This window comes from Lampris incognitus, chromosome 11 (assembly GCF_029633865.1).
Source record: "Lampris incognitus isolate fLamInc1 chromosome 11, fLamInc1.hap2, whole genome shotgun sequence".
In the NCBI taxonomy this organism is placed as follows: Eukaryota; Metazoa; Chordata; class Actinopteri; order Lampriformes; family Lampridae; genus Lampris; species Lampris incognitus.
Genome location: NC_079221.1, coordinates 27,560,386 through 27,574,937, shown reverse-complemented (window position 1 = coordinate 27,574,937; position 14,552 = coordinate 27,560,386). Strand labels below are relative to the sequence as shown.

General features: G+C 43.0%; 1 protein-coding gene across 1 annotated transcript in view; it reads right to left on the bottom strand.

Moving 5' to 3' along the window:
- LOC130120335 (lambda-crystallin homolog) overlaps positions 1–14,549 on the bottom strand; it is a gene marked incomplete at its 5' end in the record, with an annotated part of 33,043 nt that extends 18,494 nt beyond the window's left edge. Inside the window, 3 exons of the mRNA XM_056288885.1 lie at positions 7,347–7,445; positions 8,714–8,809; positions 14,478–14,549. Coding sequence (XP_056144860.1) covers positions 7,347–7,445; positions 8,714–8,809; positions 14,478–14,549 — 267 coding nt within the window. The remainder of the gene's footprint in view (positions 1–7,346; positions 7,446–8,713; positions 8,810–14,477) is intronic.
- Between the last annotated feature and the right edge of the window lie 3 nt (positions 14,550–14,552).

The window sequence follows — 14,552 nt, the reverse complement described above, 5'->3', positions numbered from 1 at the left end:
ACCTGCTAAAAGCTCCTCTCATCATTTAGGCCTTCCCTAATCAGACAATTTTGTTTCCTGAGAATAATGTAGAAGCTTCAGTGGAAAGGAGGAGAGATGGATGGACAGGGGGATTGAGAGAAAGGAAAGCGGTGAAGCCCAGGATGGAGAGAGGGGAGACTGTGGAAAGAAGAGGGGACTCCTGCCAGCTAAACCTGGGCCAGTCCTCTCCTCTCCTCATCTCTCAGGTTTCTGGGTGGGGGTGGAGGAGTTACACAGATACCCGTTGGCCAACCGAGGAGGAAATCAAAGATCAGACACAGATACCGGCAGTAAGAGGAGCAGGAGGATGGTGGGGGAGACAGGGTCGTCATTGTTTGGGTCCTTTGGCCAAACAACAGGCCTGTTATCGAAGCACTGCGGGGTGGTGGCCCAATTTGGAGGTGGGTGGGGGTGAGAGTAGGTGCCACTGAAAAGGGGGTCTCTCCTCTGGTATAATCACTGGGGGCAAACCGGCTGCTTTCTCAGCTGCTCTGCTTACCAATGCTGGCCCCCACTCAAAGGCCAGGTTCAGTGTGTGTGTGTGTGTGTGTGTGTGTGTGTGTGTGTGTGTGTAGGCATGCTCAGGGAGGGGTCACTCCTACATAAGAAGCCCAGTAAGCAAATAAGCGACAATCTGGAGGAACCTTCTGATGTGAGACCCTAGGAATTGTAGTAATGCCATTATAGCAAAGGTATTTCATAACAGGCCAGGCAGCCTTATGCAAATTCAAGTAATTTCAAATAATAATGATTCAAATAATAAGAAAACTTTGATTATGAATTCATTGGGTAATGACCTATGTTACATGCCATTTCTGTCTTTTGCTTCTTTTAATTGCCAAATATAATCTTCGAAAAACAACTTTAAGTACTTTTTATTAGTTTGTGCCACTATGAGGCAACTTTGAAGTGAGGTAAAAGTGAAGGTTATTTCTGAACCACAGAATAGGACTTTAATGCAGTCTTTGTCCTGTGACTAACACCCTGCAACTCAGAGAGCTACGTACTTAATCAGTAGAGGATCATGGCTACGTGAAAAACTTATTGGAGTTCGGAGGTTAAAGTCAGAATTTTGAGTATAAGTCTGAGCAGCATTTTTGTGATAAATATGACAGCAGATGTCCATTTGCCTCGCTCACGCATAGCTAGTTCTGCTTTAGAGGAGCCTAATGTCTTTGATGTAAAATCGAAGACAGGTGTAGGGCAAACTAGACTGGGCTGGATTCCGTGATCATCACATCATAACCTGACACGCCCTATAGCGACTTTTTTGTTTCGGCCACCTTTTGTGTTTGTGTTGTATGTTTGACATGTACAGTATATATGTTTGAGAGAAGCAAGACAGGGAAAAAGAGAGAGCAGGTATATGCTTGTGTAAGCATATGCATGGGTGAATATCTCTTTACAGGTTAGAAGGTTAAATGTTGCTCTTTTCGATATCAGAACTAAGGTGTCAATAATGAGTGTGATTTCAGATCTCAGATAAGAACTGCACCATTAGGGGGCGTCTGGGTAGCATAGCGGTCTATTCTGTTGCCTACCAACACGGGGATTGCCGGTTCAAATCCCCGTGTTACCTCCGGCTTGGTTGGGCGTCCCTACAGACACAATTGGCCGTGTCTGCGGTGGAAAGGTGGATGTGGGTATGTGTCCTGGTCGCTGCACTAGTGCCTCTGGTCAGTTGGGGTGCCTATTCGAGGGAGGGGGAACTGGGGGGAATAGCATGATCCTCCCACGTGCTACGTCCCTCTGGCGAAACTCCTCATTGTCAGGAGAAAAGAAGTGGCTGGCGACTCCAAATGTATTGGAGGAGACATGCGGTAGTCTGCAGCCCTCTCCGGATCGGCAGAGTAGGTGGAGCAGCAACCGGGACAGCTCAAAAGAGTAGGGTAATTGGCCAGATACAATTGGGGAGGAAAGGGGGGGGGGGGTCGAACTGCACCATTGTCACCTCAGACAATAAATAAAACTAAAAAGATTATTTCACAGATATGGATTTTGCCTGGGGACAGCCGAAAGATATTTTTGAACTGAACATGACATTACGTATGTTAGTCTTCAAAAAAGTTTGCAGTCTTTTGCTTCTGAAAGAAGATGCCTTACCATCTACATTAAACATCCGTGATGACTGTTTGAATTTTGAAAACAAGGTTGATAAGAATGAGGAAATAACGTGGGCGTCCGGGTGGCGTGGTGGTCTATTCCATTGCCTACCAACATGGGGATCGCCGGTTCGAATCCCTGTGTTACCTCTGGCTTGGTCGGGCATCCCTACAGACACAATTGGCTGTGTCTGTGGGTGGGAAGCCGGATGGGGGTATGTGTCCTGGTCGCTGCTCTAGTTCCTCCTCTGGTTGGTCGGGGCGCCTGTTCAGGGCAGGAGGGGGAACTGGGGGGAATAGCATAATCCTCCCATGTGCTACGTCCTCCTGGCAAAACTCCTCACTGTCAGGTGAAAAGAAGTGGCTGGCGACTCCACATGTATCGGAGGAGACATGTGGTAGTGTGCAGCCCTCCCCGGATCGGCAGAGGGGGTGGAGCAGCGACTGGGACGGCTTGGAAGAGTGGGGTAGTTAAATGCACTTATTGTAAGTCGCTTTGGATAAAAGCATTGGCTAAATGACTGTAATGTAATGTAATGTAATGTAATGTAATGTAATGTAATGGGGTAATTGGCTGGATACAACTGGGGAGAAAATAGGGGGAAAAAATCCAAAAAAAAAGAATGAGGAAATAATGTGTTGGCACCAAGAATATGAATGCAATTAAAGCAAACAAAACTAATTAGCAACCTCTAGCCTAAAGTCACTGCCTCCTTTGATGAACCCATCGTATTTGAAATGTATTTTCAGTGCCTCTACTTTCTTTGAATTAACTTTCCCCTGTTACTGTCCTGTCTGCAGTATAAATTCTTCAATGGTATAAACATGACTAGATCCTCTGAAATAGCCCAGATCAGCTGGTTCAGTTAGTTTGCCATCTCTCAGCTCTACAACAGTTATCAAGATTTACTTTCTGCACTTTCAGTAAAGACACAAGAAACTAATATAAGCTTGAAAGTACTGGCCCTCCTTTTGATGCTTATTCACAGTTATATATATATTTTTTAGCTCTCCATTAACTGAAGGCTCAGCAAATGCTTTATTTCTTTGGCTGCACCAAAGTAGTATCCCCACCACAGTCGAGAGACAGGTACATCATAATATTTGATGGATATGAAATATCTTGTAAAAGTTACCTATAACTGAAAAACTACAATGATATTTTATTGTTTTCAACCTATATTCGACAAAGTGCTTCCCTGCACTATTGTGTTTTGGTTTTGCAGTGTATCTATGTCCTGCAAATACATGTGAATGGAGCAACCCAAGGAGGACACGAGACAAACCACTTGGCTGGGGCTCAACCCAGGGCAAAGTACTTTATGATAACAGGAATGTGGCATTTTTGTCAGCTAGAACCTAAAGGTTGCCTCAGGGTTCATCTGCTTCAATGAGCTCTTCATAGCACTAAAAGGCAATCCAAACACAATCTGGAATGTCATGTAGATATGTGTCCACCTCTCCACAGGCCGGTGAGAGAATAGAAATACCACACCGGGACACATGGATGATGTGCTACCGCGGGAGCCAGGACAAAGGGGTAAGGAACAGGGCATTAATTTCTGCTTCATTTCCTTGAACTGACACCAACGCATGCATTCCCGCAGTGGGCAACCTATGGCTGTTGGGTTGCTTCCTTCACCCCTGACTGCGTTCATAAGGACTTGCACTAGACCCAAGACCCACTTGACTCGTTTGACTCGCTTGTGAACACAGAAGTTGCCCTGTAACAAAAATCTGCTCTGGAATTGTTGGATTCCAGAGTTACTGAAGGAGCACATGGTGACATAAACAAAAAACAACAACAGGCCTATAGTATCACTGTACTTGTCATTTTTAAAACATGCACACTAATTATCCCAACAGTCAGCTTAAATATTGGAGGTTGCATTCCAGTATCTCGCCCTTATACAGTAAATCTGAGCTCTGATCAGATATAATGGCATTTTGCGGACAAATATTAGTTTTATTCTAAGACTCATGATTGTTTTCCTCCAACTTGATGCCTCCAGAGCCAAATTTAGCACTTCATTAGCAATGTTTCCATTTAACTATTAAAGCTATATAATCCATCCCAAAGATCAAATATACTGACACCTATAGTGATACCGTTTTTAGCTATTAATGTTGTAGTAACTGTTGATAAAGCTCTTCTATGAGCAAGGTCTGCCATAGTATCTGCTCATTAGCCAGAACAACAATTATAAAACATTTAATAGTTTAAAGGGTTCGTGTTACTATATAGTCATGGCCCGACTAAATTTGGGGACGATGAACAGGAATGTCAGGTGCTCTACAATTAGGTCCATGATAGATTCAGAGTTAAAATCCATTTTCATTAGCTAAAAAAGTTTCTAAAGTAAGTAACAGAAAACTTAGAAGATAGCTCAAGGACATAAACGAAATATAAAGTAGAATAGAGGAATTCAGGGGGAAACTGGTATCTTTTGTGCATCTTTTGAGACAGAACTTTGGTTAGGAGACCATTGGTTTGGCAAACTGGTGGACGGACTCACTTTGCCATTCGACATCATAACTAACTCATAGTTCTTGGATTCTGGAATCTGGAGAAGTCTGGGAGGTGTTTCATGCTGTCAAAGTATTTATGGAAAACTATGAGAGAAGTTGAAAATCACTGACAAACACCCCTGAAAAGAAACAAGTCACAAAAATGTCCACATGCATCATCAGTGACTCACACAAATCAATGATATAGCTACCATATAGCGTGAAAAAGCCATTCAAAGCATGTGATGGACCAGGCCTTTCACAGTTGTGACTATTATGGAAGTTCCCCCTCATTTGTCCATCATCCAGCATGTGTCCTGCATTAGCACTGTATACAGTAGTAGCCACTGATTTTCTCCTTCATGTATTTATCCTATTTCCATCGTGCAATAGTACTGTGCGCAATTCACTCTCAAATGTTACTAAGCAGAATTAAAATTAAATATTTTAATATTCAAAGAGTCGTTCAATGAATGACCATTGAAAGAACGAACTTTAAAGGGTAATATACATGGTTTCAGTTTGTCTCCTCCAAGTACACACTTTAGATTTTGAAAAATTATGATCTGCAGGGTGGATAGTGAGGTGGGAAAAGAGGGTGCGTCTCTAAAACCTGTGGCTGAGGAGACATACCTCTGACTGACAGTTTGTAATCTTTATTTAGTCTCTTCCCACTGCCGTCAGACTCTGTCGAAAACTTTAGTGCTACGTCACCAGTTTGGGTGGGGGCTGGCAGCACAGCAGGGGTGAAGATTTCAGCCAAAAGAGGGTGGCAACAAATACTTTTTTTCACTGAAAGTGGTTTGGTGAAGTTATCTTGGCCAGCGTTAAAATCATGTAGAGTATTGACAGGTTTCATCAGTTGGAAGACATGTGCCTGCACCTACAGCTCAAAAAAGGGATGTAATGATGTAAAGTAGCTTAAATTGTTCTTTAAAAAATATGCTGAAACCAATTAAAAAAAAAATCTTGTTCCACCACCACCACCACGCACACACGCACACACACACACACACACAGACACAACTTTTAATTTTTCCACTGCGCAGCTCGGTGGCCACACATGCCTTTTTTTTTTTTCAATTTTTGCTTTTGTTTGTGAGCTCTTCTCCTCTATATCATAATTCTGTGTCATTTGATTTCCGTGCCCGATTTGCTTGCATCTCTTTGTCCTCTTGAGGTTTATGTCTTTGCACATGTAAATGTCTGTGTGTGCATGTGTGTGTATGTGTGTGTATGTCAGTGTGTGTTAGTTTGTGTGTGTGTGAGAAAAGGTCTGGTCATAATGCATTCGACACACTGTACAACCGAAGCCAAGATCAAAATGTCCCAGTGAGCTCTGAAAACGCCGGCTTTTGCAACACATCTTCGACACAAAGGACTGACTAAGAATCACGCTGTATTCTAGAGGGGGAGATTCCAAATACTCCATTACATCTGTAATGTGCTGACAAAGAGTGTGCCAGGGAGAGAGGTTAAGAGAGAGAGAGAGAGAGAGAGAGAGAGAGAGAGAGAGAGAGAGAGAGAGAGAGAGAGAGAGAGAGAGAGAGAGAGAGAGAGAGAGAGAGAGAGAGAGAGAGAGAGAGAGAGAGAGGTGGGGGGGGGGGACAGACCAAGAAATTGAGACAGACACACACAGATAAAACAGAGAGACAAAGATTTTACAACACAAAGAAACAGGCAGACCGAGGCAGATAAAAAGGAGCGATATCCATGTCAATCAATCACAGAGAAAATTGGTGATAGAGGGAGAGACGGGCAGAAAACCACAGAAGAACAGGGAGAGAGACTGAAGGAGAAAGAAGAGCTATACAAAAGTGCTAGATGAAAACTTAAGAGTGAGAAAGTGAGAGATAGAAAGAGAGGGAGGGGGACAGACTGCGACAGGGCAAGAAGGACATAATGGAAGTGAGAGAGAAATACTGTGAAAGGCAGACAGACTGTGACAGGGATAGACAGTGAGAAAGAGAAAGAGAGACAGACAGAAAGACAGAGCAGGAAAAAGGAGGTGCGAGAATGAGCTGACAGACTGATATAAACCCTAGATTGATGCTATTATGCCTCTTTCTGTGTTGGTCCCTTGATGAGAGATAGGATTTCTTCACAGTATGTTACCTGTGCCGTAGGCAGAGCCAATTTTATAACAGGCTTAATCATGTCTGTGAATGTTCTCATTCATCCAGGTCAGGGTTATCCAAAGGAGTTGAATCAAGTGCAACTGGACTTGGTATATATCCGTGAGGACATTTCGCCTCTCATCCAAGAGGCTTCCTCAGTTCGTGCCTTTCTGACTAGACGAAGCCAGTCAGACTATCTTCGTCTAGTCAGAAAGTTATGTTTGCGGAGGCCAAAAGTTGCAGTTCCCACTGCACTGATGTGCGCGTGTGCACACAAACACACAAACACACAAACACACACACACACACACACACACACACACACACACACACACACACACACACACACACACACACACACACAGAAAACCGTCCAAAACTGAAAAGTAAATTAATGAATAAATGAAATAATACAACTACAAAAAAGTTTGTGTTCTGTCTTGTGCTCCCCAGTGTGATGTTGTGTGCAGTTGTGTCTTTGTACTTCTTACAATTTACATTGTTATATCTTAAATTAATCCATTATGACTTTATTCTTGTTTTGGCTGGAAAGCAGCTTTGCCACAGCTGTGTTAACCTGTTACGTTTTCTTGCCTACCTGGACAAGTCTCCACGACTCTGCAATGATGGCGTACTGCACTCTGTTGAGGGCAAAGCCGTCAATCTCCTTCTTCAGACAGACAGGTGCTTGGCCAACCTGGATCATAAAAAATAAAAAATCGTTATTTATATAATTTATCACTAAAATAAATCTTCCTTTTCAATTTTCAGATACAGAAAATCTGTGTCCCTTTGGGAGCGACACTAAATAAACCATACCATCTCAGTGCAGCTCCAGTGAGCCACTATTTCAGTTCCAACCAACATTTTAAGAAGTAGTACCACAGATATATACATTACATTCCCTTTTATCATATATTGCTTTCATTTACTTGTGTTATGCTGCATCTGAGATAAGATGGATTCAACCAACAGATTTTTTTTTATTTGAATCTAAACCAAATTACTACTTGGCTTACTGGAGCAGGAGGATCAGTCACAGTGAGCCATGGTTCTGTCAATAATGCTCATAATTTGGTGATTTATTATCACAGATTAATTTTACTCAACAGCTTTAAACAATATAGCAACCAACAACAATAAAAATGATTTATTTACAAGAGAATTACGAATTTACCCTTGCCATTTGATAAGAAATTTTTTTAAAGCAAGCTTTAAAAATATATACTTAAGGAAAACTTTTGGGACTTTTTTGCAAGTTAGAAAAAACAATATTTTAAAGTCTACTAAAACTGTATGAGAGGCATAAAATCTGCATTAACCCACTCTGAAGTTATCTAATAGCCTTGAATGAAAATGATTCAATCTAGGATAGTTTAAGACTGCTCAAGGACCTGCAGAATGGGCGTCTGGGTGGCATAGTGGTCTATTCTGTTGCCTACCAACATGGGGATTGCCAGTTCGAATCCCCATGTTGTCTCCGGCTTGGACGGGCATCCCTACAGACACAATTGGCAGTGTCTGCGGGTGGGAAGCTGGATGTGGGTATGTGTCCTGGTCACTGCCCTAGTGCCTCTTCTGGTCGGTCGGGGTGCCTGTTTGGAGGGGAGGGGGAACTGGGGGGAATAGCGTGATCCTCCCATGTGCTACGTCCTCCTGGCGAAACTCCTCACTGTCAGGTGAAAAGAAGCAGCTGGCAACTCCACATGTATCAGAGGACGCATGTGGTAGTCTGCAGCCCTCCCCGGATCAGCAGAGGGGGTGGAGCAGCAACCGAGACGGCTGGGAAGAGTCGGGTAATTGGCTGGATACAATTGGGGAGAAAAAGGGGGGAACAAAAAGAACCTGCAGAAGCCATTAAGCCATGATGATATCATCTATTATATACTGATACTGATGTTGCATTTCTCCTCTGGACTGTGAAAGCAAGGGACAGCCCGGAGTTGTGCAATCTGGGATCCTTACTTGGGTCATCAGGGCATGGACGGTGTCCATAACAGTTGCTAAAGTTTCCGGGTGGGGTACCAGCTCCACCAGTTTCACATAGTAAGGGGGGTTCACCTAGGAAAATACAGGACAATAACTCAGTGCTCAATGGCTCATTTCAAGCAAACTGAAAAGTCAAAGACGTCTTCAAACCGTGCAAGTTAGTGAATGTTCTCGGACTTCTCCTGTATCTTAAATTGCATTAATACACTGCTCAAAAAAATAAAGGGAACACATAAGCAATGCAATGTAGCTCCAAGTCAATCACACTTTTGAGATATCAACCTGTCCAGTTAGGAAGCAACACTGATTTGTGAATCAATTTCACCTGTTGGTAAATTGTCTAATTTCCATCTGGTGGAAATTAGACAATTTGCAAGACACCCCCTATAAAAGGAATGGATTTGCAGGTGGTGGCCACAGACCATTTGCCTGTCCTCATCTTTTCTGGCCGATCTTTGGTTAGTTTTTCATTTTGCTAGTGCCCTCACCACTAGAGGTGGCATGAGGCGGTATCTGCAACCTACAGAAGTTGCTCAGGTAGTGCAGCTCATCCAGGATGGCACATCAATGCGTGCTGTGGCAAGAAGATTTGATGTGTCTCCCAGCACAGTGTCCAGAGCATGGAGGAGGTACCAGGAGACAGGCCAGTACACCAGGAGACGTGGAGGGGGCCGCAGGAGGACAACAACCCCGCAGCAGGACCGCTATCTGGTCCTTTGTGCAAGGAGGAACAGGAGGAGCACTGCCGGAGCTCTACAAAACGACCTTCAACAGGCCACTAATGTGCAGGTTTCTGCTCAAACAGTGAGAAACAGAATGCATGAGGATGGTATGAGGGCCCGACGTCCACAATTGGGGCCTGTGCTCACAGCCCAACACCGTGCAGCACGATTGACCTTTGCCAGAGAACATCTTGGTTGGCAGATTCGCCATTGGCACCCTGTGCTCTTCACAGATGAGAGCAGGTTCACACTGAACACATGTGACAGACGTGAGAGAGTCTGGAGATGCTGTGGAGAACGTTCTGCTGCCTGCAACATCCTCCAGCATGACCAGTTTGGCGGTGGGTCAGTGATGGTCTGGGGAGGCATATCCTTGGAGGGCCGCACAGACCTCTACGTGCTAGCCAGAGGTACCATGACTGCCATTAGGTACCGAGATGAGATCCTCAGACCCATTGTCAGACCATATGCTGGTGCAGTGGGCCCTGGGTTCCTGCTCATGCATGACAATGCTCGTCCTCATGTGGCCAGAGTGTGTCAGCAGTTCCTGTATGTCGAGGGCATTGATGCTATGGACTGGCCTGCACGTTCCCCAGACCTGAATCCAATCGAGCACCTCTGGGACATCATGACTCGTACCATCCGCCAACGCGATGTCGCACCACAGACTGTCCAGGAGTTGACCGATGCCCCGATCCAGGTCTGGGAGGAGATCCCTCAGGAGACCATCCGTCGTCTCATCAGGAGCATGCCCAGACGTTGTAGGGAGTGCATACAGGCACGTGGAGGCCACACACACTACTGAGCCTCATTTTGAATCGTCTTGAAGAATTTCCACAGAAGTTGGATCAGCCTATGTTCTCATTTTCCACTTTGATTTTGAGTATGATTCTGAATCCAGACCTTAATGGGCTAATGATTTGGATTTCCATTGATCATTCTTAGGTTATTTTGCTCTAAACACATTCCTCTGTCTAATAAATAAAGATTTTCAGCTGAAATATTTCATTCATCGAGGTCTATATTGTGTTTTTAGGTGTTCCCTTTATTTTTTTGAGCAGTGTATATTCAATGTATTAGCATTCTGTAATTTCACTCCTCTATCTGCTATTTTTCATTAACTGTAAAGCGCTTTGAGTGGTTGTTGCAGCTAGAAAGGTGTTATATAAAATGCAATGTGATTGATTGATTGATATTTCTTCTTATTAAGTGAAAGTTAGTATAAAACATTTTTTAACGTTGTTTAAAAAAAGAATAACGGGAACGGCAGTATTTCAGATAAGTGCGAATTAGGGTGGCTGTGCGTTGATATTTTCCAACATGTTCCTTGTTGTTCCTTGTTTGACATTGACCCGAGAAACATGTTAAACAACTGAAAATACCCATTATTGCCGTGAATCCGAAACTGTACAGGTTTTTCCTTTAATTGTTTCTGCGGACTTATTCGTCATGTGTGTTCCATTGTTCCATGTTTGGCAATTTTCATGTTGTCACTTAAACTGGAGATTTATATGGTTTCTTTATGGGCTGAGCACATTTCCTAATCCTGTGGCTAATAAAATCCATTCTCATCTCATTATATATAATTCGAAATGCCCATTGGCATTGGTGTGTCATTAACTTAAAAACTTGGGATGTTACTACAATAGTGGGATTCTGAATTGAAATTAATAAATCCCATAAACCTTTCTATGTCCTGACAGAGTATTTTTGCAAGACACTGAGCCCTTGCCTGCTCAGTCTGGTAAATGGGATCCAGTATTATTGTGGCAGGTGGGGTGTGGTTCCTGCCTTCATTTGCAGAATCAGGCAGAATCAGGAGTGGCTCAGTTGGTCAGTGAGTCACACTTCTTTGTAATTAAGTCCTATGACCATTTTAACATTTATTAGTGACACATAAAATCAAAATACCGACATTGAGCATGTGAACAACTTAGATTCATTATCAGCCTTTTGATGGGATCTTTAAAGACTACAGCATGTCCCGAATGACCAATCCCCAAAAAACAAAAACAGAAACAAAGAAAGAAAGAAACAAACAAACAAAAGAATCAAAAAAGCTTGACTAAACCCAATTCAACAGACTCTGTTACTTGACTCTGATTGTTACCAATTCTGCTCCGCCTTCAACAGGAGTATGATTTTGCACCCTGTCTCTTGGCAATGGGAATACTGGCCCTATTTGGGACTAGCACAAACCACTATGTACGTGGGTGCTAGTCCCATAGAAATGCATTGACAATTTCCTGGAGAATTCACTTTGCGCATTTTGTAGCACTTTTAACTTAGGTTGGGCAAGGTTTCCCGACCAAATTTGCCAATCTGATAAGCTTTCTGAAACTTTTGAATACTTTTCTGTTGCCCAAGAAGAGGAGCATCCATAATATGGAGAGATGCATTGGAAAGTAGACTTGGACAAGCCACACAAAAGTGAAATTTAATACGTCTTACAAATATTTTCAACAATATGCATTACCCAGGTAATAGAAAAGGATTCAAGGATTTCAGAAACTTGATCAGATTGGTAAATTTCATGTTGGAAATCTTCCTCAACCCAAGTCACAAGTGCAATAAATTGCACAAATTGAATTCTCAAGGAAATTGTCAATAAATTTCCACAGGACTAGTACCCATGCAGTGGTTTGGTCTAGTCCCAAACGGAGATATGGGATAACCTGATAGTAGAGCCAAGCCAGACCACATTAGTACCTGACCACACATCCCTTTCCCCAACTCTTTGACATGAGTCCTTAACTAAAGTTGGGTTGGAGAATTATGCAGTTTGCTATCAATCAATCAATCAATCAATCAATCAATCAATCAATCAATCAATCAATCAATCAATCAATCAATCAATCCATCCATCCATCCATCCATCCATCCATCCATCCATCCATCCATCCATCAAGTTGCATATGAGGGTAACTGATGTAACCAGCTTGTTAATTGATAAAGATTTGTCATTTAAGTTGTTTGTATACTGTTCTAATGCCACAACATTATGTCCCTGTTTCTTGTGCTCAACTGTTACCTGATTTTCCACCAATGTCGTCTCCTTTTCAAGAACCATAAAGACCCTACAGCAGGGCAGTTGTTACTGCTACCTGTGTGTATCACACCAATATACCCTCAAATAATTTTGCAACTCAAGTCAACACCTAAACATTCAAAGCAATACAAGAAAAAAATGCATGCCTCTACTTTCCATCCGCTCTTTGACTACAGCATAATTAGTGGATCTCAATTTACACTTATTACTCAGCCACAGCCTCATCTCTTATAATAACCCTAACAACATGATAAGCTCATAGTGACTGACTTATGATGCCATAAAGTCTAAGTATCCATATGAGATTATCCTTCAACTAAATTGTAGTCAAATAAAAATCTCACCATAACAAAGTCACAGGCAATGGATGCTCTTGATGTAATTGAATTAAAAAACCGTTTGAGCAGAGAATTTTGCTGCATGTAGCAGATACACAGCATTACACTCTACCTTAAATGTTAGAATCGAAGGCGAGAAAGGTACCTGTTTGCCATGATGAATACTGTATTGGTAGCCTGCATTAGGTCAAAGGTCAGCTTGCATCAAATATTCTGTGCTTTGAATAAAAGAGCCCAAAATTTTAGAAATAAAAAAGCCACCCCTACAGGTATGCCGGCTTTTGCCCTGTAGAGTAAACTACTCTGTCAACTCCTTCCTCACATCAGCAGTTTCAACAGAATAGCGGAGAAAAGAAGAGTGAGATTGCCTGAAGAGCGACAAGAAACCCAGTTAAAAGAAGATGTGACATTCGGTGACAAATAATTAATCCCCTCATTCAAACATTTCACTTTGGTAAGGAGACACCCTGTTAAACATTAGCAAAGAGGCTACTATTTTCCTTTAATCACTGCTCATCCTAAAACTCACTGGTCACTTACTTTGATTTTTTTTTTGTGTGTGGATTTTTTAGTTGTACTTGGCCAATTACCCCACTCTTCCGAGCAGTCCCGGTTGCTGCTCCACCCCCTCTGCTGATCTGGGGAGGGCTGCAGAGTACCACATGCCTCCTCTGATACATGTGGCATTGCCAGCCGCTTCTTTTCACCTGACAGTGAAGAGTTTCGCCAGGGAGATGTCGCGTGTGGGAGGATCATGTTATTCCCCCCAGTTCCCCCTCCCCCCAGAACAGGCGCCCCGACCGACCAGAGGGGGCGCTAGTGCCGCGACCAGGACACACCCACATCCGGCTTCCCACAAGCAGACACAGCCAATTGTGTCTGTAGGGATGCCCGACCAAGTCGGAGGTAACACGGGGATTCGAACCGGCAATCCCCGTGTTGGTAGGTAATGGAATAGACCGCCACGCTACCTGGACACCCGCATTTAATCTGCTTTAAGGACCAGATGAGTGGGGCTTGGTGATAAGACAAAAGGACGTAAGACAATAGGACAAAAAGTGAGCACCAGGAAGGCTAGAAAAGTACTTATAAGTTCTTATATTATTAATTTCCATTTTCATTGTAACTGGCATTAGCTATGGTTCTGTGCTATAAATTGGACCCCTTTGGTACATTAAGGTTAAAACTAGTTCTAATCATTGTCTGAAAATACTGAGTCTATGGTAAAAGATTAAACTTTATACTCTCATCCCCCCTCACACCCTATCACTTTGATTTTCTCTCATTTCCTTTCACATGAACATGCAAGCACAAATGCATGCAATACAAAAAGGCGAGTTGGTCTATCTATGAGGATCACTACGTTTTGGTGCTGCACTGATAAGGTTGGAATGTCAGAGGTTATCTTAGCTAGTTTGTTGTTTGTATCAGAAGATGAAGGACTGACACACTTTCCGGCCTGACAGTTTGAAAAAAGAACACAATGGCAAGATAGCTGCAGCTGTAAACATATGAAGAGACTTTTAAAACAGATGCCAGAATTAATGGTGCCAAGAAGAGACAGCAGCCAAACCTTTGCACCACCTATAGTTGGAGGACCCTGAGTTTTCCACAGCTGTGGTGGTACTGACCGGGTGAGAGATAAGGCAGTGGCTCCGGTTCTGTACCCGAGAGAAGACATTGCTAGGCAACAGACAGGAAGTGGA